At 48.4% G+C, this 25911-nt stretch overlaps 1 protein-coding gene across 5 annotated transcripts in view; it reads left to right on the plus strand.

Annotated features, from left to right (window-relative positions):
* Positions 1-25911, plus strand: part of HKDC1 (hexokinase domain containing 1) — a 70604-nt gene that overhangs the window by 22595 nt on the left and 22098 nt on the right. For 3 of the 5 annotated variants that reach the window (XR_010341801.1, XR_010341802.1, XM_064374217.1), the window contains exons 7-16: positions 1927-2110; positions 5589-5744; positions 7172-7405; positions 8544-8848; positions 11598-11743; positions 11837-11956; positions 19897-19992; positions 20180-20279; positions 21974-22157; positions 24892-25047. Coding sequence is in view for 3 of the 5 variants with exons in the window: in XM_064374217.1 (XP_064230287.1) it covers positions 1927-2110; positions 5589-5744; positions 7172-7405; positions 8544-8848; positions 11598-11743; positions 11837-11956; positions 19897-19992; positions 20180-20279; positions 21974-22157; positions 24892-25047 (1681 nt within the window). In the remaining 2 variants the exon portion in view is untranslated. Of the gene's footprint in view, positions 1-1926; positions 2111-5588; positions 5745-7171; positions 7406-8543; positions 8849-11597; positions 11744-11836; positions 11957-19896; positions 19993-20179; positions 20280-21973; positions 22158-22260; positions 23145-24891; positions 25048-25911 lie in introns of those variants that run through there. The other 2 variants (XM_064374219.1, XM_064374218.1) reach the window with 2 other exon arrangements.

The raw sequence follows: 25911 nt of genomic DNA on the forward strand, positions 1-25911 counted from the left end.
TAGCTTAGAGATGGGAAGAGGTCCAGGGTGAAGTGGGGTGGGGGTGGGGGGACAGGAGGAACCCTACAGTTGAGTGGTGTCTGGATGAGGTGAGTGAAGGCTGAGAGTTGGAGGTCATTCAAGTGAGAGGGGGTGCACGGACTGGGCAGATTGCACAGGACGTGGACACAGTCATTGTAAGGTCACCGGCTTATCCCCTGAGGGATACTGGAAGGCACTGAAGACCTCTGGGTGGGGGATGCATTAATGGATATCCTTTTTTTTTTTTGAGATGGAGTCCTGCTCTGTTGCCCAGGCTAGAGTGCAGTGACATGATCTCAGCTCACTGCAACCTCCATCTCCTGGGTTCAAGCAATTCTCCTGCCTTAACCTCCTGAGTAGCTGGGATTACAGGCATGTGCCACCATGCCTGGCTAATTTTTGTATTTTTAGTAGAGACAGGGTTTCTCCATGTTGGTCATGCTGGTCTTAAACTCCTGACCTCAGGTGATCCTCCTGCCTCGTCCTCCCAAAGTGCTGGGATTACAGGCGTGAGCCACTGCACCCTGCCAGGTGTGCATTTTTTAAAAAGCCCATTTTGGCTGCTGTGTGGATAATCGATGACTGGGGACAAGAGTGGAAGCAGGGTGACCAGCCAAGAGACCACTGGACTGTCAGGCGGGGTGCAGTGCAGCCTGGACCAGGGCAGTCGTGGTGCAGTAGGGGTGTCCTGTGGGTGGTCTCCGCATCAGAGCTGGGGGGTCTGCTGGAGGAATGTGTGGGAAGGCAGTCTGGGGTACAGTAAAGCAGAACGGCTCTGACTTATGGGTCATCCTTGAATATCCCCTTCTCCTTTTCCCATTCCTTTACCACTCCTGGGGGAAGTTCTTCTGAATCGCTTTCCGTACTGTCCCACAAGACCTTCCTCAGCCTGGCTTTCCTGAAGGGCAGGCCTTTAAAGCTGAGGGGCTCCATCTGCCCGACCGTTTCCAGGAGCCTCAAAATGGATCGGGCCCGTGCCAGTCATGGCACCCGTCTGTCATCGTGGCTGCGTCTGGTAACCACAGATTGGCGGGGGGCACGCCTAAACAGTGTCCGTGCATTTCTGAGAAAAGCTTTCTCCAAATATCACACGCTGCTTTTCAACATTTCTCATTTTCCATGTTGGCATTTAAAATACACCAGAGTATCAGCCAAGGGAAGATCCTAAAAAAAAACAAACAAAAATTCAAACAGCTTTATTGAGGCATAAAAGTCCTCTCATTTTAGGTGCACGACTCAATGATTTTTAGTAAACGTACAGTTTTGTAACCATTACTGCAATCCGATTTTAGAACTTTTCCATCTTCCCAAAAGATTCCAAAAAGATAGTGCCCATTTGTAGTCATTCCCCAGTGCTCAAGTGTTTGAGGCATTTCCTGGGAGGGATTTTGTGTTTGCATCACGGAGTGTTGCTTTCTTAGGTGATAGCTAATCACTGTCTAAGATACGGATGCAGCTTCTGCTAGAAACTATTTGTGTCAGGCTATAAGTAAAGAATATTTTCCGTATCAAATAGAGCAAAGCTAAGTAGCTTAGGGAAAGAATTTTCAAAATTACCCTGGGTTGGTGATTAAAAAAAAATATATTTACAAGATTAGTTTCATTTATCATCCTCTCATAAGAGCTCTTCGTCAGCTTTCATCCATATTTATCAGGGGACTTCCTCACAATTGACTCCATTCAGAACTGCAAACGCTGAGCACCCTGAGAAGTGCGGACTTGACTTGTCAGCTGTATTCCCCATGTGCTTGGGGCTTGCCCAAGCTGCTTCCCCCAGTGAGAGCCCGCCCCGGGGATGAAAAGCACTTTGTGAGGCATGGAGGAGGACTCCCCAGCAGTCAAGAGTTCTCTGTCTGTGCCCAGCTGGGAGCCCTCTCTGCATATTCTCTCTGATCCCTGGTCCAGGAACAGGCACCAATGCGTGTTACATGGAGGACATGAGCAACATTGACTTAGTGGAGGGCGACGAGGGCAGGATGTGCATCAACACAGAGTGGGGGGCCTTCGGGGACGACGGGGCCCTGGAGGACATTCGCACCGAGTTCGACAGGGAGCTGGACCTCGGCTCTCTCAACCCAGGAAAGCAACTGTGAGTTCCCTGCTGCTGTTATCTGGGCACCGGCACTAGGCAGTGTCCAATTACTCAGGTCCCCTGGCTACCTGGGAGGCTCTCCAGTTCTGACTAGCTATCCGTCACCACAAGTTCGTTCGTTCGTTCGTTTGTTCGCTCCTTCCTTCCTTCCTTCCTTCCTTCCTTCCTTCCTTCCTTCCTTCCTTCCTTCCTTCCTTCCTTCCTTCCTTCCTTCCCTCCTTCCCCCTTCCTTCCCTCCTTCCTTCCCTCCCTCCCTCCCTCTTTCTTTCCTTTTCTTCTTTTCTTTCCTCTTTTTTGAGATGTGGTCTCACTCTGTTGCCCAGGCTGGAGTGCAGTGGCATGATTTTGGCTCACAGCAACCTCCACCTCCCAGGCTCAAGCAATCCTCCCACCTCAGTCTCCAGAGGAGCTGGAACTACAGGGATGTGCCACCATGCTTGGCTAATTTTTGTATTTTTTGTAGGGTTGGGGGTTTGCCATGTTGGGTAGGCTGGTTTTGCACTCCTGGGCTCAGGCAATCCTCCCAGCTTGGCCTTCCAAAGTGCTGGGATTATAGGCATGGGTCACCATGTCTGGCCCCACTACAACAAATTTCTAAAGCGCTGCTTATATTTCAGTTTCATTTGACAAATGAAGAAATTGAAGCCAAGGACGTTGAGAGATTTCCCTAAGTCACAACCCTAGTAACCCTAATTCTAATTGACTCAGTAATTCTGTGTTACATATGTACATGAAAGGCACTGAAGATGAGGCTGGGAACCAAGTGACACGGGTCCTACCCTCTTAGAGCAAACCTGGGCAGCGAAGAGAAGGTGGGGCAGCCGAATTCCTCATGTTTGCATGTCCGTGTCCCCGCCCTCACCTTGCTTTCCCGGAGGCCTAATCACTCAGCAGGTTGTGGCTGGGCCTTCCCTCTGTGTTTGCTGTCCCCCATTTTGTTTTGTTTTGTTTTGAGACAGAGTCTTGCTCTGTCACCAGGCTGGAGTGCAGTGGCATGATCTCGGCTCACTGTAACCTCCGTTTCCAGGGTTCAAGTGATTCTCCTGCCTCAACCTCTCGAGTAGTTGGGATTACAGACACCCGCCACCATGCCTGGCTAATTTTTTGTGTTTTAGTAGAGACAGGGTTTCACCATGTTGGCCAGAATGATCTCAATCTGCTGACCTTGTGATCCGCTTGCCTCGACCTCCCAAAGTGCTGGGATTACAGGTGTGAGGCACTGTGCCCGGCTGCCGCTGTCCACCATTTTTATTTTCATGCTCAATTTTTTTTCCGATTTGGCCAAGGAAGGCCCTCAAGCTGGCTCCTGTCCCTTTTGACATGTTCCATCACTCTTTTTTTTTTTTTTCTTTTCTTTTTTGAGATAGAGTTTCGTTCTTGTTGCCCAGGCTGGAATGCAGTGACGCGATCTCGGCTCACTGCAACCTCTGCCTCCCGGGTTCAAGCAATTCCCCTGTCTCAGCTTCCCAAGTAGCTGGGACTACAAGTGTGGGCCACCATACCTGGCTAGTTTTGTATTTTTAGTAGAGATGGGGTTTCTCCATGTTAGTCATGCAGGTCTCAAACTCCCGACCTCAGGTGATCCGCCCACCTCAGCCTCCCAAAGTGCTGGGGTTACAGGCCTGAGCCACTGCGCCGGACGTTCTATCACTCTTTAAGTACTTCCTTATTTCCTGGTACCCTAAGATGTTCCAGGCTCATTTTACACTTTCCTAGCCCTAACCCTGGAATCAGCCATTTTGCCAAGACATGCTGGTGAATTTCAGGCACCTCTTAGGAGCGATTCAAACACTAGAACTGAACACCTGGGGAGCACATTCCGCCTTGGTGGCACCTACTCCAGGTACATGCCTATGCTCTAGTGACCCAGAGCAGTCATGTCCCAAGGACATAGCATCCATTTTTTTTAATTTTATCATCTTCATCCATTTCCATTTTACTTAAAATAGATTCTATTCCTGCTGGGCATGGTGGCTAACACCTATAATCCCAGCACTTTGGGAGGCTGAGGTGGGAGAAATGCTTGAGTCCTGGAGTTTGAGACCAGCCTGGGAAACATAGTGAGACCAGTCTCTACAAAAAAAAAAAAGAAAAAAAAAAAAGTAGTTAGGTGTGATGGCACATGCCTGTAGTCCCAGCTAACTGGGAGGCTGAGATGGGAGGATCACTTGAGCCTGGGAGGTCCAGGACGCAGTGAGCCATGATCACATCATTGCATTCCAGCCTGGGAAACACAGCAAGACCCTATCTCAAAATACATATATATTATATTCCCTGACATCCACCCTAAATTTCTGTTGATTGTCTTCTATTTCTTGAAGACTTTTTATAGTGAACTATATAAGGTAAATTATAAAATAGATTGTCCTTGATTTTGTGTCTTACTGTGTTTGGAGAATAAACATATTTAGGCCTGGTGCGGTGGCTCTCATCTGTAATCCCAGTCCTCTGGAAGGCCAGGGCAGGAGAAACACTTGAGGCCAGGAGTTTAAGACCATCCTGGGCAATATAACAAGATCCTGTCTCTACAAAAATAAAAAAAATTAGCCAGGTGTGGTGGTACATACCTGTGGGAGGCTGAGGCAGGAGGATCACTTGAGACTGGGAGTTCAAGGCTGCAGTGAGCTATGATTGCACCACTGGGCTTTAGCCTGAGTGACAGAATTAGACCCTGTCTCTAGTAATAGTAATGATAATTAACAGTCTACCTGGGAGACAGGAATTGTTGGTGTGCAGACTTGGAGTAAAGCTGTAGGTAGCTGTAGGGATCTTTTTTTTTTTTGAGATGGAATCTCACTCTGTTCCCCAGGCTGGAGTGCAGTGGCGCTATCTGTGCTCACTGCAGCCTCCGTCTCTTGACAGTCTGCAGGTTCAAGCCATTCTCCTGCCTCAGCCTCCCGAGGAGCTGGGATTACAGGTGCTAGCTACCACATCCCGCTATTTTTTTTTTTTAATTTTAGTAGAGACGAGGTTTCACCTTGTTGACCAGGATGGTCTCCATATCCTGACCTCGTGATCCACCTGCCTCTGCCTCCCAGAGTGCTGGGATTACAGGCGTGAGCCACCGCGCCTGGCCAGCCATGGGGATCTTAAATCCACATTGTCATAGAGCCTCTCTGGGGCTGTCCAAGCCCATCTCACAGGCACACCATTCTTCTCTCTTGGACAGGAGCTTGATGTAGGTATGGGAAGCATCTGAGTATGAAATTCAACTTGTCACATCATGTTTGAGTGATCTTGGGAAAATACCCAAAGTCTATGAAGTTGAGGGTCCCTATGCTCGAATGGCACCCATGGCCAGGGTGATTTGAGACAAAGGTTCTTGCCATCCAGCACTATGTGAGCAGGAGGGAATCTTAGCTCAGCCCTCTCCCACCTGCCCCTGGCTTCGGGCAGTGGCTCCCAGTCTTCAGGAAATGATGCTGCGAAACCAAAGGGGGCTGCATCCACTGATCTGATCTTCACCAACCTGCAGGTTCGAGAAGATGATCAGTGGCCTGTACCTGGGGGAGCTTGTCAGGCTCATCTTGCTGAAGATGGCCAAGGCTGGCCTCCTGTTCGGCGGTGAGAAATCCTCTGCTCTCCACACTAAGGGCAAGATCGAAACACGGCACGTAGCTGCCATGGAGAAGTAAGCAGGTCCCCTCTGCCTTGGCTCTGTGGAGGGCTGGGATGGGAGGCCCAGGTGTGGGGTGCTCTGCATGGTGGGACAGCAGGAGGGACCAGATCCTCCTCCTTCATCAAGAGGATTTCAGACCTGGGCATGGCTTCAGATGGGTTAGCAATTTCTGCCATCACTCAGATGAGATGTTCTTGTTGGTTTTATCAGCGAGGGACGCTGCTGTCAGAGGGCTACCCTCTTCCCATGTTCTGTTGCCTTCTTAAAGTGGTAACTTGTAACTTTTTTAGGATCACAGATCCTTTTTAGAACTTTATTCAAGTTCTAGACCCTTAACTCCAAAAATGTACATTCACACACAAGTTTGCTCACAATATCAGGGCATCCTTGGATCCTCAAAGCCCATGTGTGGAATCCAAGTCCAGAGCTCCTGTGATGGCAGAGCCTTCTCCATCTGCACCCATCAGGGACTGACTTTGAATGTGGTGACTTAGGCCTTACACACAGGTCCCTTGCTGGGGAGCTGGCTGGTGAAGGCAGCAGGTGAAGGCAGCGTGACTACATTGCCGTCCAGTACATCTGAGGGTCCTGCTCCTCAGGCTTAGAAACTCTGGCATTGCCCTGACTTTGTGATCAGTTTAGATTCTGAGTTCAGCCATGTGGTGCTGACCCGCGGTGTCTATGTCTATGCAGAACTTGGCAGGGACAGAATTTCCGTGAAAGTCAGCATTGCACAGGCTGATTAAAAACGTGTGGGTGCGGCCGGTCCTGGTGGCTCACGCCTGTAATCCCAGCACTTTGGGAGGCCAAGGTGGGCAGACCAGCTGAGGTCGGGAGTTCGAGACCAGCCTGACAAACATGGAGAAACCCCATCTCTACTAAAAATACAAAATTAACCAGGCGTGGTGGCGCATGCCTGTAATCCCAGCTACTTGGGAGGCTCAGGCAGGAGAATCACTTGCACCCAGGAGGCGGAGGTTTTGGTGAGCTGAGATTGCGCCATTGCACTCCAGCCTGGGTAACAAGAGCCAAACTCTGTCTCAAAGAAAAAAAGAAAAGTGTGGGTGCTGGAATCTAACTGCTGAGTTCAAATCCCGGCTCTAGCCCTTACTAGCTGTGCATCCATGGACAGGTTACTCACTGTTTCTGCACCTCACATCTCTCATCTGTATGCTAGGGAAATGACGGTGCCTCCTGCAGGATTTTTGTGAGGGTTAAAGGAGTTAATACGCGTCAAATCCTTAGACAACCTGAGCTCATGGTGACTGCTCAGTTTGCGGTGGCTGCTACTACCAATGTTGATAATTGTTATTTTTATTATATTACTATGGGCCAGCCTATTTATTTTCACAATCCTGAGAGGTGGGGAAGCTAGTTTCCCCAGGAGGATACCGATGGGATGGAGAAGTGCGGTCTGCTCATTCCTGTCCCTTGCCCAGGTATAAAGAAGGCCTTGCCAATACAAGAGAGATACTGGTGGATCTGGGCCTGGAGCCGTCCGAGGCCGACTGCATTGCCGTCCAGCATGTCTGCACCATCGTCTCTTTCCGCTCTGCCAACCTCTGTGCAGCAGCCCTGGCGGCCATCCTGACACGCCTCCAGGAGAACAAGAAGGTGGAACGGCTGCGGACCACGGTGGGCATGGATGGCACCCTCTACAAGATCCACCCTCAGTGAGTGCTGCCTGCCAGCCACGCCCCTACAGACGGGTCTCCCTGGAGCAGGGCCCCAGTGTCTTCTGGACTATACTGCTTCTCTGGGGTCTGGAACCATCCACCTCTCTTGTTGGTTCTGAGATTACAAGGGAAAGGGTGAATCCAGGGCCCACATGTATCTAGCTGCCTAGGTTGCTTTTGGGGATCACTCTTAAAGAAATATTCTGCCGGGTGCAGTGGCTCATGCCTGTAATCCCAGCACTTTGGGAGGTTGAGGTGGGCAGATCATGAAGTCAGGAGTTCGAGACCAGCCTGGACCAACATGATGAAACCCAGTCTCTACTAAAAATACACAAATTAGCCAGATGTGGTGGTGCGCGCCTGTAATCCCAGCTACTCAGGAGGCTGAGGCAAAATAATTGCTTGAACCTGGGAGGGGGAGGTTGCAGTGAGCCAAGATCACGCCACTGTACTCCAGCCTGGGTGACAGAGTGAGACTCCATCTCAAAAAAACAAAAAAACAACAAAAAAAGAAAAATATGCTGCTGCTAAAGCCAGTTGCCTAATTAGGAATGCTGTCCATCCATGTATCTATGTCCGTCCATCCATCACCTGTCCATTCATCTACCCATTCATTCTTCCATTATTTACTGAATACCAACTATGTGGTTAAGACCAGGAAGTAAGAGTAAGATACACCTAGATGGGGAAAAAATAGAGATGGCACAGGTTGCCAAAATTATGGAAGGATCCTGGTAGGAAAACACAGGGAAATGGGAATTTTCCAAAGGAAGGAGAGTGAAAGCCCCTTTGGCTACCAGGGATAGACTTGGAAGTCAAGTGGTTATACCTTGGAAAGAGCTGAGAAAGGAAATCCTTCCCTTAGGACAGAAATGATGTTCAGCCAATACCTTATGCACAGATTACTGGAAATGTTGGTTGATAGGCACTTCACTGAGCCTCCCAAGTGCCCTCCACTGCCCCAGCTTCTTAGTTCCTCCCTCCTGTCCACCCTGCCCTCCCTACCATCAGCAAATAAAGGGCTGCGCCCTGGCCTAGCAGGGCCCTCTGGGACTAGGTTCACTGCTGCCCCTGGGTCTGTGCCTGAGCCTGGCCTTTATGATTGCTAAATGTTTTACCATCACCCCCGCTTCAGGTACCCAAAACGCCTGCATAAGGTGGTGAGGAAACTGGTCCCAAGCTGTGACGTCCGCTTCCTTCTGTCGGAGAGTGGCAGCACCAAGGGGGCCGCCATGGTAACCGCGGTGGCCTCCCGTGTGCAGGCCCAGCGGAAGCAGATTGACAAGGTGCTGGCTTTGTTCCGGCTGACCCGAGAGCAGCTCGTGGACGTGCAGGCCAAGATGCGGGCTGAGCTGGAGTATGGGCTGAAGAAGAAGAGCCACGCACTGGCCACGGTCAGGATGCTGCCCACCTACGTCTGCGGGCTGCCGGATGGCACAGGTGGGCTGACACAGCCTCCTTCTCTGAACGGCTATCCGGGGCTCCCATCAAAACTCCTTAAAGCCAGTGAGGTTCTTGGTTTTTAGAGACTTGAATTCATGTCTCTAATGGAAAGCAGGAGTAGGTAGAAGGCTAGTATTCCTTTAAATCTATTGGCCTTGGTTAACTCTTTTTTTTTTTTTTGAGGCGGAGTCTTGCTCTGTCACCCAGGCTGCAGTATAGTGGCGTGATCATGGCTCACTGCAACCTCCGCCTCCTGGGTTCAAGCAATTATCCCGCCTCAGCCTCCTGAGTAGCTGGGACTACAGGTGCATGCCACCATGCCCGGCTAATTTTTGTATTATTAGTAGAGATGGGGTTTCACCATATTGGCCAGGCTGGTCTCGAACTCCTAACCTCATGATCCGCCCACCTCAGCCTCCCAAAGTGCTGAGATTACAGGTGTGAAACACAGCGCCCGGCTGGCCTTGGTTAACTCAAGGCATTTGCAGTTAAAAACATAAAACAAAAAACCTACATTAGGTTATGTGTGTGCATTTATGTGTGTGTAGATGAGAACATGAACGTACCCCATGCTTTGAGTAACCCCCCGACTCCGCCACCAGATTCTGTCCCCGGGAGCTTTGTTTCAGATGCCTGGGATTGCCTGGGCTTGTCTTCCTGCTGCTGCTCTGGATCTGTTCTCTTTTGCGGCTTGGCTCGCTTCCCTTTCCCTCTCATCACTTCTGCCCCCAACTTCTCCAACCCTTGATCCTTCTGGTCCTCAGTGCTCAGCCACGAGAAGCCACTAAGTTGTGAAGTCAGTTCTTCAGACAAATTATTTTACGTTTTTGACTCTGATGAGCCTCTTCCAGAAATAATGACCTTAGTAAAATGCTTTACATCTTATAATTTACTTTTGAATCTTTCATTTCATTTCATGCCCACTTGGAATGTTACCAAAGAAGGAATGGTTCCCATCTTACGGATGCTATAACTGAGACTTACAGATGTTAGATGACCTACTCAAGGTCTGACAGCTGTACTTGGGATCTCTTAACTGAAAGCAGTAACAGACACTGTTCAATTATTCATTCTTGGCTGAGCGCAGTGGCTCACGCCTGTAATCCCAGCACTTTGGGAGGCCGAGGTGGGAGGATCACTTGAGGCCAGGAATTTGTGACTAGCCTAGCTGATATGGTGAAACTCTGTATCTACTAAAAATAAATTAGCCAGGCAGGGTGGCGGGTACCTGTAGTCCCAGCTGCTTGGGAGGCTGAGGCAGGAGAATCACTTGACCTGGGAGGTGGAGGTGGCAGTGAGCTGAAATTGTGCCACTGCCCTCCAGCCTGGGCGACAGAGCGAGATTTCATCTCTAAAAAACAAAAAAAAATTTCTTTATTCTTTTTTTTTTTTTTTTTGAGACAGAGTTTCACTCTTGTCTCCCAGGCCGGAGTGCAGTGGCACGATCTCGGCTCACTAGCACCTCCGCCTCCCAAGTTCAAGTGATTCTCCTGCCTCAGCCTCCCGAGTAGCTGGGATTACAGGTGCCCACCACCATGCCCAGCTGATTTTTTGTGTTTTTAGTAGAGACAGGGTTTCACCATGTTGGGCAGGCTGGTCTCAAACTTCTGACCTCAGGTGATCTGCCTGCCTTGGCCTCCCAAAGTGCTGGGATTACAGGTGTGAGCCGCCACTCCTGACCTATTTATTCTTTTATCCCTTTAATCCTCTGCCTTCATTCCTCAAAGTTTCATTGAGCACCTATTCCGCGTCAGGCTCCGTCCAGCACAGTGATAGCGCAGTGAGACACAGTCCATGCCTGCGAGGAGCTCACAGTCTGCTGGGCTGGCAGACAGCGAACAAACGAATGCCATACTGTGACAGGTGATGACAGGTGCTCTGGAGAAAAATAAGCAGATAGGGAGTCGGAGAGATGGTTGGGAGGGGCATCTTTGGCAAATTCAAGGCAGAGCAAAAAGACCAGTGTGGTCAGAACACGGTGAGTGAGGCAGAGGGGCAGTGAACGGTTCTACAGAGCAGATTTGGATGCCGCGAGGCATCAGAGGAGTGACAGGCACTGCACGTGGGTGACCACGTGGTACCATGAGGTAGGATTTGACAGGTTCCTTGTTAGCTAGGTGGAGGTTTGGGGATCTGGGGAAGGAGGTGGAGAACAGGGAGAATTGTTTCATGCTGGTAACAAACAGTTCCTTAGGCCACAGAGACAGGATAAAAACACCTTCCAGAGTCCCTTGCCCTGAGGGCAGCCTTGCCTGGATTCCCCCTGAAGGCCCCTTGGGTTTGAGAAACATGCATGTCCTTGACTGGATGCCTGCCCCATTCCTTTGGGCTCTAGAGAGGGCTGTCAGTCAGTGAAGCTGAAAGATGCTTCAGAGGTCTGCTCTCCTTACTTTACAGATGTGGAAGGATGGGACCTTGCCCCTCTTGCTCAAGATAAAAAGTCATTTCTCAGAAGCCACAGGTCCCTTGACTCCAGGCCAGGGCTGTTTTCATGGCACCTCACTGGTGACAGCATAGGTGGTGCCTGGGCCTTTCCTGCAGAGGTGGAGGCCAAGGGAAGCAGCCCGGCCTCACGCAGGCTCACGATGCCTGCCCAGGGCCCGGGTGGCGCTGTGCATGGTGGCCACCATGACCTTCTGGTCTGAGTGCAGGCCCTGGGTCTGCTCTACTCCAGCATCTCCTCTTCCTCCCATGCCCCGACACGAGTCCCTGTCATGGAATGCAACTGCTACTTTCTCCACTATAGAGAAAGGAAAGTTCCTCGCCCTAGATCTTGGGGGAACCAACTTCCGCGTCCTCCTGGTGAAGATCAGAAGTGGACGGAGGTCAGTACGAATGTACAACAAGATCTTCGCTATCCCCCTGGGGATCATGCAGGGCACTGGCGAGGAGGTAAGTGCCAAGTGAGGGCTTTGCTCTCTGTGGTGCCAACCTGCCACCCTGTGTCGGTGCCCGCCCGGTGTGAATGCCGCTCTCTCTCTGCAGCTCTTTGACCACATTGTACAGTGCATCGCCGACTTCCTGGACTACATGGGCCTCAAGGGAGCCCCACTACCTTTGGGCTTCACATTCTCGTTTCCCTGCAGGCAGATGAGCATTGACAAGGTAAGACAGCCCTGCCAGGCTCATGGCCAGCCCAGTGGGCTTCCCTCCTCTACTGGGGCTGTCTCCAGGTAACTCCCAGCCAGCCTTCATTTTTACAGGGATCTTAGGTTTAGGGCGGCTGGGGACACATGATAGAGAATTTCAACAACTTAATTTTTAATCAATTTATCACATTTTTTTTAGATTGGTGTTCACAAGATAATTTAGAGTAGTATGCAAAAAGGGACACATGCATAATATTCCTACTAAAAGAGAGGTAGAATAATATTATGGAGAGAGGGAGAAAGAGGTAATGACCAGTGAAGGCCAGTTATAACAATTGGGCAATAATACAATCTGTGTATTTCTGAACAGCTATGTAAACAGGGGATTACAATGGGTTTTTATCATCTGATGAAAGAAAACTTACCAGCACATCATAAGAAATGATTTCTTTTTTTTTTTTTGAAATGGAGTTTCGCTCTTGTCACCCAGGCTGGAGTGCAATGGCGCAATCTCAGCTCACTGCAACCTCCACCTCCTGGGTTCAAATGACTCTCCTGCCTCAGCCTCCTGAGTAGCTGAGATTACAGGCATCTGCCACCACGACCAGCTAACTTTTGTATTTTTAGTAGAGATGGGGTTTCACCATCTTGGCCAGGCTGGTCTCGAACTCCTGAGCTCCTTATCTGCCTGCCTCAGCTTCTCAGAGTGCTGGGATTATGGGCATGAGCCACTGTGCCCGGCAAGAAATGCATTTATTTTCTAATATTAGTATCTCAGAAGGAATTGCTCACATGGCCACTTTACTTGACATTGAAGAACATCATGGTTTATCATTTTAAAAGATAATTCATAAAAATATGGAGACATTTATCACAAAGTCTTTCTTGTAATTTTAGGATAAAAACACCCAGGCTTGTCCAGGTGTGGTGGCTCATCTCTATAATCCTAGCACTCTAGGAGGTCGACATGGGAGGATTGCTTGAGGCCAGGAGTTCAAGACCAGCCTGGACAACACAGTGAGACCCTGTCTCTTAAAAAAAAAAACTGAGCTACTTGACAGGATGAAATGGGAGGATCACTCGAGCCCAGGAGATTAAGGTTCCAGTGAGCTATGATCACACCACTGCACTCCAGTCTGGGCAACAGAGTGAGACTCCATCTCTATTAAAAAAAAGCACGCACACGCACACACACAGACATACACAACAAGCACGCTCAGTGCAGTGGCTCACGTCTATAATCCTAGCACTTTGAGAGGCCAAGGTGGGAGGATCACTTAAGTCCAGGAGTTAGAGACCAGTCTGGGCAATACGGCAAGTCCCCGTCTCTAAATATGTGTGTGTGTGTGTGTGTGTGTGTGTGTGTGTGTGTGTGTGTAAAAACAAACAAGGCTGGGTGCAGTGGCTCATGCCTGCAATCCCAGCACTCTAGGAGGCCAAGGTGAGTGGATCACCTGAGGTCAAGAGTTTGAGACCAGCCCGGCCAACATGGTGAAACCCCATCTCTACTGAAAGTACAAAAATTAGCCAGGCATGGTGGTGGGTGCCTGTAATCCCAGCTACTCAGGAGGCCGAGGCAGAAGAATTGCTTGAACCTGGGAGGTGGAGGTTGCAGTGAGCTGAGATCATGCTACTGCACTCCAGCCTGGATGACAGAGTGAAACTCTACAACAACAACAACAACAAAAACAAACCACCCAGGCTTAATTGTATGTATAATGAATAAAGGTTTTTAAATGGGAAGCTAAGACACAGGTAGGCCAGCAATGTGTGTTTTTTAGCATGGGTTTTTTTTTTTTTTTTTTTTTTTGTAAACTAGCTTAACTAAGAGGTAGGGCTTAGATGTGGGGACTAGATACCGGTCTGAGCTCTTAGAGTGCCCAGAGCTCCAGTGAGTCATGGGGGCCTCTGCCTGGAGCTGGCAGTGGGTAAGTGAGGCTGGGCCTTTGCATAAGGCTGGGGCAGAGCTGTCTGTTCTGCAGATGGAAGGAGACAGTTTGCAGCCTCTGCCAGTGCCCACACAGGAAGCCTCCAGGAAGGGACATAACCTTCTTCAGGGGCTTGAGAGCAGGCCCAGATGTGGCCACACAGAGAGGCCCGGTGTCCATCCCAAGGTCAGGAAACACAGGCTCTGGGGTCATGGGTTCCTGGTTTACAACCCTGTCTCTACTGCTTCCCATCTGAATAATGTTTTGTTTTTTTTTTTTTGAGACCGCGTTTTGCTCTTGTTGCCCAGGCTGGAGTGCAGTGGTGCAATCTCGGCTCACCACAGCCTCCACCTCCCGTGTTCAAGCGATTGTCCTGCCTCAGCCTCCTGATTAGCTGGGATTACAGGAATGTGCCACCATGCCTGGCTAATTTTGTGTTTTTAGTAGAAATGGGGTTTCTCCATGTTGGTCAGCCTGGTCTCCAACTCCCAATCTCAGGTGATCCACCCGCCTTGGCCTCCCAAAGTGCTGGGATTACAAGTGTGAGCTACTGTGCCCGGCCCACGTCTGAGTAACCTTGAGAAGATCATCTAACTTCTCTGAGGCTTGGTTTCCCCATTGGTGAAAATGGAGGAATACGGTGAGAAGTAAATGAGCTCATGTGTGTGAAATGCACAGCACAGTGTCTAGCACCTGGCAGGCACTCAAATCCTAGTATCATCCTTCAGACTTAAGGTGGCATAGGATGGAAATTTAGCCTGGAAAAGGCTGAGAGGAATCCGGTGCTGGTAATGGTGGCGAGGAAGGGGTACACTGTCACAGGGGCTGACATAATGGCGGTGGATTCTTTGCAAACCCCTGGCCTCAACTTCACAGACAGACTCACCAGCTTGTGGCAAGGAGCTCTGTCTTTCTGATAGACTCTCATCAGCCAAGCTTCCAAGACTGGCGTAAAGCAAAATACAGCTTCCTAAATTTATGGGAGAACTCTGATCAGCTCAGCAGGTCAACCAGAGAGCTTAGGACAATAATAAGTGTAGCACCAAAGATACATTAAGGTTTTGTCCGGGGCCAGAAGCAGTGGCTCACGCCTGTCATCCCAGCACTTTGGGAGGCTGAGGTGGGCAGATCACTTGAGGTCAGGAGTTCGAGACCAGCCTGGCCAACATGATGAAACCCCATCTTTACTAAAAATATAAAAATTAGCTGGGCGTGGTGGCATGTGCCTGTAATCCCAGCTATTTGGGAGGCTGAGGCAGAGGTTGCAGTGAGCTGAGATTGCACCACTGCACTCCAGCCTGGGCGACAGAACAAGACTCAGCTACTACAGGCATATGCCACCACACCTGGCTGATTTTTTTTTTTTTTGTATTTTAGTAGAGACAGGATTTCACCATGCTGGATTTACCATGTTGGCCAGGATGGTCTCCATCTCCTGACCTTGTGATCCATCCGCCTCCGCCTCCCAAAGTGCTGGGATTACCATGCCCAGCACCATTTTCTTATTGTGGTGAAATATACATAACATAAATTTCCCACTATAACTATTTTTTATGTGCACAGTTCTGTGGCATGAAGTAATTCACATTTTTGTGCAGTCATCCCCATCATGTGTCTCTTAAACTTTTTCTTTTCCATCTGAAATGCTGTACCCATTAAGCACTGATTCCCTAGTCCGCCTTCCCCCAGCCCTTATAACCACTCTTCTACTTTCTGTCTCTACGAATTTGACCGTTCTACGTATCTCATGTAAGTGGAATCATACGGCATTTATCCTTTTGCGTCTGGCTTATTCTGTGAGCATAACGTCCTCAAGGTTCATCCATGTTGTAGCATGTGTTGGAGCTTCCTTCATCTTTAAGGGGAATACCATCTCTAGTGTGTATACACACTGTTTTCATCACCATTGTGTGGCTGAGAAAAATGGCAGCACAGAGAGAGTGGCATGAGCTGCCTGAGTTGCCACACCTGTAAATGGAGGTGGAGGCTCCAACCCAGCACGGGCCTGCAGACCCCAGGCTCTCACTCTCTGCCTTGTTTAGGGATCAGGACCTGGAGTCCAGGAGGCACACTCTTGATGCCAGTGTTTCTGAACCATCTTAGCTATAATGCACTGTACAAACAAGCATGTCTAATCAAAACAAAAACTCAAGAAGTGATACCCTCATTATGTGCATTATGCTTTATTTTTTATTCTATTTTGTTTTTCATATGGGGAAATTGAGGCACAGAGGTCTTATCTGATGGGTAGGTGCACAGTCAGAATGGAAATGGAGCTTGGAGGGCTTTGAGAGCACTATCCAAGCGCACTTGCCCTTTTCTCTGAGGGATGGGTGGCAGCTCCCCTCCCACCACCCATCCCTCAGAGAAAGGGGCAAGAGGGGTTCATAAGACAGAATTATTTGGTACACAGCGGATCTTTCAGATTAAAAATGCACACATTCTAAATACCAGCAGATCAGCTTCGCAAACACATGCCCAACGAGGAAGGATGTTGACTGTAGCACCACTGGAATACTGAAAAAAATCTGGTTTTTAATCTGATTTTAAAAATGAGGGCTGGGTGTGGTGGCTCATGCCTGTAATCCCAGCACTTTGGGAGGCTGAGGCGGGTGCATCACTTGAGGTCAGGAGTTTGAGACCAGCCTGGCCAACATGGTGAAACCCTGTCTCTACTAAAAATACAAAAATTAGCCAGGCGTGGTGGTAGTAACCTGTAATCCCAGCTACTGGGAAGGCTGAGGCAAGAGAATCGCTTGAGCCTGGGAGGCAGAGGTTACAGTGAGTCAAGGTTACATCACTGCACTCCAGCCTTGGTGTTAGATCGAGACTCTGCCTTAAAAAAATTTTTTTTTTAAATGAGAAATAACTCAAACATTGGCAATAGAGAGTGACTAAATAAAGTATGGTATATCAATCATATGGAGTTAACTACTTGATTTTTATTTAACAAATGCATACATGGTGCCTGTTTTGTGCCAGACACTGTTCTAAGTGCTTCATGGATACTTCCTTACCTAACTGGGCGGCAGTAGTTAGAATAGTTATGAGTATGAGCTCTGGAGCCAATGCCTGGGTTCAAATCCTGGCTTTTCTACTTATTGGCTGTGTGACCTTGGGCAAGTTATTTAACCTCTCTGTTCCTTGGTTTCTTCATTTGAAAATGATCACAAAAATAGAACTCATTTTATAGGTGTGTCCTGTGGATTTATTTCTGAATATTTTGCTCAGCGAAGGAACGTGGCAGATCCATATAAATGGTCTGAAAGAGTCTGGAAGATACATTACTGAATGAGAAAAACAAATTGCAGTAGCTCACACACAGTGTGAATTTATTTACTTAAAAATATGTGTAATTTCACACCTAAAAGAAGAAATGGGGAAAAAAGAAAAAAATACTAATAAGTGGAGAGGAAAAGGTCTGGAAGGATTAGTATCAGACTAATGACAGAGGTTACCTCTCAGATTGGAGGGATGGGAGTTGAAGGGAACTATCCTTATCAACAACATTTTAATTTTTTACACTAATGCATTCCTGCATTGCTGCTGCCATTAAAAATTAATACATGGTCCGGAAGGGTGCCGTGTGCAGCTGTCTGCGGTCCTGACTGGGCGCCAGGGCACAGCTACTGCTCCTGGCTCAGGACACTGTGCCTCTTGGCCTCTTTCCCAGCAGCTCTGAAGGTGTCATGAAGACACAGTGAGGAGGAAAGGGAGACCCGTGAGTAGCTAGAAGCAAAGCCCCTGATGGCTGGGGAGAAAAAAGAGAGACATCAAAAAATGGATTAGTTTTGTATAATTGCAGTTAGTAAGAGAGGCTTCCCAGTTGGGGGTGTCTCTCTAATGTTCTACACATACCAAACAGGGAAGGAGCCAGCCAGGGGCCCAGTTTCCCAAGAACTATGGAGGGAAGTGGGGAGACCGGGGCTTGCGGGCTAACGGCCTCAGGGTGAAGTGGCATCCAGCCACAGGGCTGACAGCGCTGCTATTAGATTTTCTGACTTCCTTTCCTGTCCCAGGGGTTCTGCTGGCCTAGATACCTTAGCTCTGCCTGCCTTTACCCCACCCTGGCTTTCTAGGTGATGGAGTCTGGGGCTAGACTAAATCCTGCCTCAGGCTAACTGCAACCTTTTGAGGCTTCCTTTTGAGAATTAAATATACTACTTTCCGGCGGGGCGCAGTGGCTCTTGCCTGTAATCCCAGCACTTTGGGAGGCCAAGGTGGGCGGATCACTTGAGGTCAGGAGTTTGAGACCAGCGTGGCCAACATGGTGAAATCTCATCTCTACTAAAAACACAAAAATTAGCCGGGTGTGGTGGCGCATGCCTGTAGTCCCAGCTACTCAGGAGGCTGAGGCAGGAGAATTGCTTGAACCCAGGAGGCAGAGGTGGCGGTGAGCCAAGATCATGCCATTGTACTCTAGGCTGGGCAACAGAGTGAGAGTCTGTCTCAAAGAAAAAAAAACACACTACTTTCTCAATAGTATAAAAATTATATATTTCAATTTTAGAAAAATTAGAAAATATAGACTAACAGGAGAGAGGAAAAGTGATGCATAATCTTGTATCCAGAGAGAACCACTGTTAACCCTTTTGATGTATATATTATTCCAGTCCTTTTCCAGATGCGAGTGTGTGTGTGTATATGAGTGTAATTTTAAAAATGCAAATAGAGGCTGGGTACAGTGGCTCATGTTTGTAATCCCAGCATTTTGGGAGGCCGAGGCGGGCGGATCATCTGAGATTAGGAGTTTGAGATGAGCCTGGCCAACATGGTGAAACCCTGTCTCTACTAAAAATATAAAAAGCTTAACTAGGCATTGTGGTGAGCACTTGTAATTCCAGCTACTTGGGAGGCAGAGGCAGGGAGAATCACTTGAACCCTGGAGGTGGAGGTTGTAGTGAGCTGAGATCTCACCATTGCACTCCAGCCTGGGCAACAGAGCGAGACTCCATCTCAAAAAAATTTTAAAAATAAAAAAATAGAATAATTGACTATCTGTATTTGTTTGATGTGCTTTCACTTAACAGTGTGTGGAAAATCTCTTTCTCTCACGTCCAGTGTTCTCTGACAATGCAATTATTTATGGGTGTATACCATGTCCTGTATCAAGGTACAGAATGATAGATCCATACTGTTGAGTTGTAGGATGCCTCTAGTTTTTCACTGTGAAACATGCTTTGATAAACGTTTGGTAGCTTTGCCTTTGATCACATCATAATCTGTCCTTGGCTAAATTAGGAGTTGGATCATGGCTGGATGAGGTAGCTCACGCCTGTAATCCTAGCACTTTGGGAGGCCGAGGCCGGCAGATCACGAGGTTAAGAGATCGAGACCATCCTGGCCAACATGGTGAAACCCTGTCTCTACTAAAAATACAAAAAAATTAGCTGGGCGTGGTGGCGTGCGCCTGTAGTCCCAGCTACTTGGGAGCCTGAGGCAGAATTGCTTGAATCCGGGAGGCGGAGGTTGCAGTGAGCCGAGATCATGCCACTGCACTCTAGCCTGGCACCTGGCAACAAAGCGAGACTCTGTCTCAAAAAAAAAAAAAATACAAAAATTAGCTGGGCATGGTGGTGCATGCCTATAATCCCAGCTACTTGGGAGGCTGAGGCAGGAGAATCACTTGAGCCCAACGGAGGTTGCTGTGAGCCGAGATTGCGCCATTGCACACCAGCCTGGGCAACAAGAGTGAAAGTCAGTCTCAAAAAAAAAAAAAAAGGAAGAAAGAAGTAGGATCACTGATTCTAGGCCTTTCTTTTGGGTAGTCATGGCCAGGGAACATGATTCGAGCTTTGATGAGTATGAATTGCTGCAGTGATTCCACTCAGCGGTAGACCACTCAGTGGTTGTGCTCTGTGATGCTGGTGTGCCCAGGGTTAGGGCTGGGGAGGTGGAGGCACCTTCAAAACCACATGTTGTACTTGACAAGCAGTCAGCTATAGTGCCTTGCATCTGTTGGATGTTGAGGTTGTGCAGTGGCCCCAGCAAACTATTGCTCAAATGAATTTCCCCTCCTTTCTTTCAGGGAGCACTCATAGGGTGGACCAAAGGCTTCAAGGCCACTGACTGTGAAGGGGAGGACGTGGTGGACATGCTCAGGGAAGCCATCAAGAGGAGAAATGTAGGATGTGGTGTTGAGGCTCATGCCTGCTCCTGCCACCTTCCTGAGACCCTCTGCTCTGCCAACCTCTGCCCAGTTCCTGTGACTCTGGCCTCTGCCTGCCTTGGGATGACATGCACCTGCTAAGGCTGTTTGACTTGTACATTCAACTCATAGTAGAGCTGTCTTTTTTTTTTTTTTTTTTCAGGAGTTTGACCTCGACATTGTTGCACTTGTGAATGATACAGTGGGGACCATGATGACCTGTGGCTATGAAGATCCTAATTGTGAGATTGGCCTGATTGCAGGTAAGTGGTCTGGCATGGCCCATTGGCCTAATCCCCCGAATCTGTTGATGGTTCCCTTTTAACATAGTGAGGGGACGGGCATTGCTCCATTATACAAAGGCCACTGCACTCTAGCCTGGCGTCTGGCCAGAGTGCATCTCTGCCCAAGGCAGAGATGAAGTTAAGATTGGAACTCCAGGTTGCCAAGTTCTTTCTCTGTTAAGGGTCCTAAGCCAAGGTTATCCTTTTGATTGAAGAAGGATAATGACACAGGAAGAAGGGATTTTTCAGTTAGGACCTTGGGGGCGATTGTCATGGGAGGAAGGAGACCACGGTTGGATCATCCTGGCCTGGGGCTCTGGGAGCAATTATAGATTTTCACTCTGGCTCCAATGTGCACCTCTTCTGTTCTCTGAATTCTTCCGGTTCTTAGGGCACACAGGAAGGAAAGGAGCTGTAAACAAACTTAGAAGAGGGGAAAGGAGTGGCCTGATACAGGCATTTTAAGGGTCTTTGGGAGAAGTCTGGCCATGATTAAGGCCAAGGGTAGATTATAGGGGGAAGCTCTCTCTATGACGGGTAGAATGGGTAGGATTGGAACAGGTGGAGATGGGGATGAAAGGCATTCCAGGTAACAGGCACAGGCTAAGTAATGTTAGAACCTAGAAAAGTTGTTCCATTTGCTCATCTGGGCTTTCTGGGTATAAGCAGCAGGTGGAACAAGGAGGTGGGACGCACTGAGCTCTCTCCAATGCCAGGTAAGAGGTTTCCTCTCACTCTAACTCTTACCTGCTTTGTGAGCTTGGGCAGGTGGCTTATTCTGTCTGACTTGAGTTTCTTCATCTGTGGGAGGGATTGGGCTAGATCTAGGAGGGCAAAGAGGTGAGGCCTGTTGATTGACTGTAATACTTGCCTGGACTGCTGTGCTGAGAATAGTTTTGAGGCCACGTCATGGGCAAGGAAGAAGAGAGTGGCTCACAGATGCCAAGCATGTGCTTGTCCAAGACTAGATGATTCCTCATGGTCCCTTCCAGCTCTGACTGCTAATTTTACGACTTGTTGGAAGCTTTGTGTGCCTAGGGCTTAGCAATCATAATGATGAAGATGGCAGGTACGATTTATTGAATGCTTACCATGTGAAGGAAACTTAGAAATAATGCTTCATAACAAATCCATAAGGCAGGTATTATTTCCTTCTTCTTCTTTTTTTTTTTTTTTGTGAGATGGAGTTTCACTCTTTGTTGCCCTGGCTAGAGTGCGGTGGCGTGATCTCAGCTCACCACAACCTCTGCCTCCTGGGCTCAAGCAATTATCCTGTCTCAGCCTCCTGAGTAACTGGGATTATAGGCACATGCCACCACACCCAGCTTTTTTTTTTTTTGTATTTTTAGTAGAGACGGGGTTTTGCCATGTTGGTTGGCCAGGCTGGTCTCGAGCTCCTGACCTTAGGTGATCTGCCCACCTTGGCCTCCCAAAGTGCTGGGATTACAGGCATGAGACACTGCACCCGACCTTATTTCCTTCTTAGAAATGAAGAAACTGAGCTTCTGAAAGATGAGATGCTTGCCTAAGGTTGGCCAGCTATGACTGTAAAGCTGGATTCACATTCAGTCATATCTCACTCCAAGCCTAAATTCTTATTTGCTGCACTCTGCTGCCTTTCTAAAACCTGGTGGTGTCTTCAAAGACTGATGTTCCCTCACAATTCCCTCTAGGAACAGGCAGCAACCTGTGCTACATGGAGGACATGAGGAACATTGAGATGGTGGAGGGGGATGAAGGGAAGATGTGCATCAACACAGAGTGGGGAGGATTTGGAGACAATGGCTGCATAGAGGACATCCGGACCCGATACGACATGGAGGTGGACGAGGGCTCCTTGAATCCTGGCAAGCAGAGGTGAAGAGGGTGGATGTGTGCATTTATGCCGGTTGTGTAGTGAGCAAAACTACCAGACTTAAGGGGGTACCATAGACAGCATAGCTTTGTGTGCTTATGACAGATGTCAGATGTCAGTGAAATATCATGTGGGAACAAAAGAAAAATATTATGACAAGTTTGGAACAGGTAAAAAGTCCCTTTTTCTAATTACCATAAGGCCCCATAAGCTCTAGTGGTGGTTCTGGAAGTGAGGCAGAGGCTGCCAGCACGTTCACTCGCTGAGGGCATGGTAAATGAGCCCTCTCGGGATGGGCTTTTAATAAGTCTCTTTCAGAGGCCAACATCTTCAGGCCTTCAGGAGCCGGCTACCAGGTTGGTGACCTTTTCTGGGGGTGGGGAAGTGGCCACCTGTGATGGACGGGAGTGCTGGTTCTTGACCATGATGTCATGTCCTACCATGGGTCACGGTCACTTGCAAGGTATATTCCAATGACTAACCGTATGAAAAATACTGAAACTAATGAATGGCTTAAAAAATAGAGTAGATTTCACTTGCATGCTGATATTATGAGAGAAAGGGGTAGCAGAGATAGAGCTGGCATGTGATATTAGTCCATTCTCCTTTTCCTGTAAAGAACTACCTGAGACTGGGTAATTTATGAAGAAAAGAGGTTTAATTGACTCACAGTTCCACAGGCTGTACAGGAAGCATGACTGGAAGGCCTCAGGAAACTTACCATCATGGTGGAAGGTGAAGGGGAAGCAGGCACGTCTTACATGGCTGGAGAAGGAGGAAGAGAGAGTGAAGGGGGAGGCGTTACACACTTAACCAGATCAGCCAGGTGTGGTGGCTCATGCCTGTAATCCCAGCACTTTGGGAGGCCAAGGCAGGCAGATCACCTGAGGTCAGGAGTTTGAGACCAGCCTGGCCAACATGACGAAACCCCGTCTCTACTAAAAATATAAAAATTAGCCAGGCACGGTGGCGCATGCCTGTATATCCCAGCTACTAGCGGGGCTGAGGCAGGAGGATCGCTTGAACCTGGGAGGCAGAGGTTGCAGTGAACTGAGATTATGCCACTGTACTCCAGCCTGGGCAACAGGGTGAGACTCCATCTCAAAAAAAAAAAAAAAATTTTAAACGACCAGATCTTGTGAGAACTCACTATCACCAGAACAGCAAGGGGGAAATCTACCCCATGATCCAGTCACCTCCACCAGGTCCCTCTTCCAACACTGGGGATTGCAATTCAACATGAGATTTGGGTGGGGACGTAAATGCAAACCGTATCACATGCTAAAACTTGATTATTAACCCGGGACCGTCCACTAGAAGAAGGGTTGGCAAACTTATTCTGTAAAAGACCAGATAGTAAATGTTTTAGGTTTTGCAAGCCATATGGTCTTTATCAAAGCTAATCAGTGTCTTAATATAGAAAATAAGGGGAAACATAGATTTATTGTATGGGTGCTATCCAAGTTGAGAGCTTGAGCAGATGGGAAATGGGAGGGGATGCCTAGGCCATGGACACCTTGGGAGCTGTTGAACTGAGAACGTTGTCTAGGAAGAGGCTCAGACCAGACAAAAGACCAGCGCTGGTGGTTTCTTGCCCCTTTGGCACCAATCTTTGTAACTGGAAGGCAGGTGAGTTGTGGTGAGCCCAGCTGAAGCAGGGATTGCTCCAGAAAGAAGGGATCTTACCTTTGAATCCTAAGTTGGGGCATCTGAGTATCATGGTTCTTCTCAAGGGGCAGTTCCTTCTAGTTAGTTTTGTGTCTGTATCCGCTGAAGGCTTACATTTTTGGACTGAGATTTTAAGGGGGCAGCACCTTTGAACTTGCCTTGAAACCTCCATTGTTTGTCTGTTCTGGTGTTAATTCCCTTAGACTGATGAGGTCTTGTGCAGTTAAGAGAACCCAAGCCCAGCACATAAATGCTTTCCATTTGACTCTGCAAGCAGTGGCAGTCTGGCTCTGTGTCATTGTTGTTAATGGTGATATGTGTCACCATTACACACCCTGTGTAGAGTGCCTGGTCAGTACAAGGCCCCTTTTCTCTCTTGCTCTCTTGGCCCTCTTGGAGCTCACGGTGTGGTAGAAACGGGGAAGAAATTAACACTTTTTTTTTTTTTGAGATACAGTTTTCCTCTGTCACCGGGCTGGAGTGCAGTGGCGAGATCTCCGCTCACTGCAACCTCCGACTCCCTGGTTCAATCTCCCTCCTCAGCCTCTTGAGTAGCTGGGATTACAGGCACATGACACCACACCCAGATAATTTTTTTATTTTTAGTAGAGACGGGGTTTTACCATGTTGGCCAGGATGGTCTCGATCCCCTGACCTCGTGATCCGTCTGCCTCAGCCTCCCAAAGTGCTGGAGAGTGAATTAACACTTTTGAGAATGCCTGGTTCACGCACAGTTTCAGTGTGTTATTTCACAGAGCAGAATCTCCAGGGGAACAGATTTGTAACATAAAGCCGAGGAGAATTGGCTTTGGGGCCAAGGCCGGGGACTAACTTTTGCTTAGTGTCCACTGTGCCCAGATGCTTGCCTCCTAACAGTCTTGTGGGGGGCTGCTGTGCTCCCAGTTTTGTAGATGATAGCTTGCAGTGCTTGCTCACATCACACAGCTAGCATGTGGCAGAGCTGGGACCCGGATCTTGCTCCATATGGCTCCAAAGCCTGGCCTTCTCACATCATGGGGTCTTCTGCATTGCATGTCTGCCCCAACCTTATCCCTCTTCCCCAAACAGATACGAGAAAATGACCAGTGGGATGTACCTGGGGGAGATCGTACGGCAGATCCTGATCGACCTGACCAAGCAGGGTCTCCTCTTCAGAGGGCAGATTTCAGAGCGTCTCCGGACCAGGGGCATCTTCGAAACCAAGTTCCTGTCCCAGATCGAAAGGTGACCTGTGATCAAGTTCATTGTGAGGCTCTGATTGGCATACACTGCCACCACACTGGGGTTGGGCCAATTTGAGGTTTAAAAATAAAAACAGAAAGGCTCTGGCTGGGCAAGGGGTTGCCTCCTGGGGCTGCTCCTTCCTTTACCTGATTCAGGATCACAGTCTCGAGGACCATGTGCACAGCACTCTGGGGCCTGCAGCCTTCCTGGGCCTCAGAGTGTTTAGCAGAAATGATTAAGTCCTCCACCAAGCTTCCGAAATAACTACACAGGAGTTAGGTTAAAGCTAAAAAAAAAAAAAAAAAAAAAAAAATCCCTTTTATTCCTGAAGAGATAATGTGTCCATAAAACGAATGAATATCCAGGAAAAAATCAACCAAATGCTCAAATACAACTATTTTTATTTTTGCATATTATGTTCACTTTTAAGTTATTTTATTATATATATATTTTATTTTTATTTTTTTGATTACAGGAGCTCACTCCATCACCCAGGCTGTAGTACGGTGGTGCAATCGTGGCTAATTACAGCCTCTATCTCTTTTTTCTTTTCTCTCTCTCTTTTTATTTTTTGCTACAATATTAACCATTAATACTGATCTATCTCATTTTTCTTACTATACATATGTTAATGTTATTCATTCAGATGATCCTTCCACCTTAGCCTCCTGAGTAACTTGGGACCACAGGTACACACCACAATGCCCAGCTAATTTTTGTATTTTTTGTAGAGATGGGGTTTCCCCATGTTGCCCAGCTGGTCTCGAACTCCTAACCTCAAGCGGTCTGCTGGCCTCAGTCTCCCAAAGTGCTGGGATTACAGGTGTGAGCCACTGTGCCCTGCTCCTTTTAAGTTCCTGAATT

The sequence above is a fragment of the Aotus nancymaae genome, unplaced genomic scaffold (genome assembly GCF_030222135.1).
Source record: "Aotus nancymaae isolate 86718 unplaced genomic scaffold, 86718_ANA_hifiasm-v0.15.2.pri h1tg000010l, whole genome shotgun sequence".
Lineage (NCBI taxonomy): Eukaryota > Metazoa > Chordata > Mammalia > Primates > Aotidae > Aotus > Aotus nancymaae.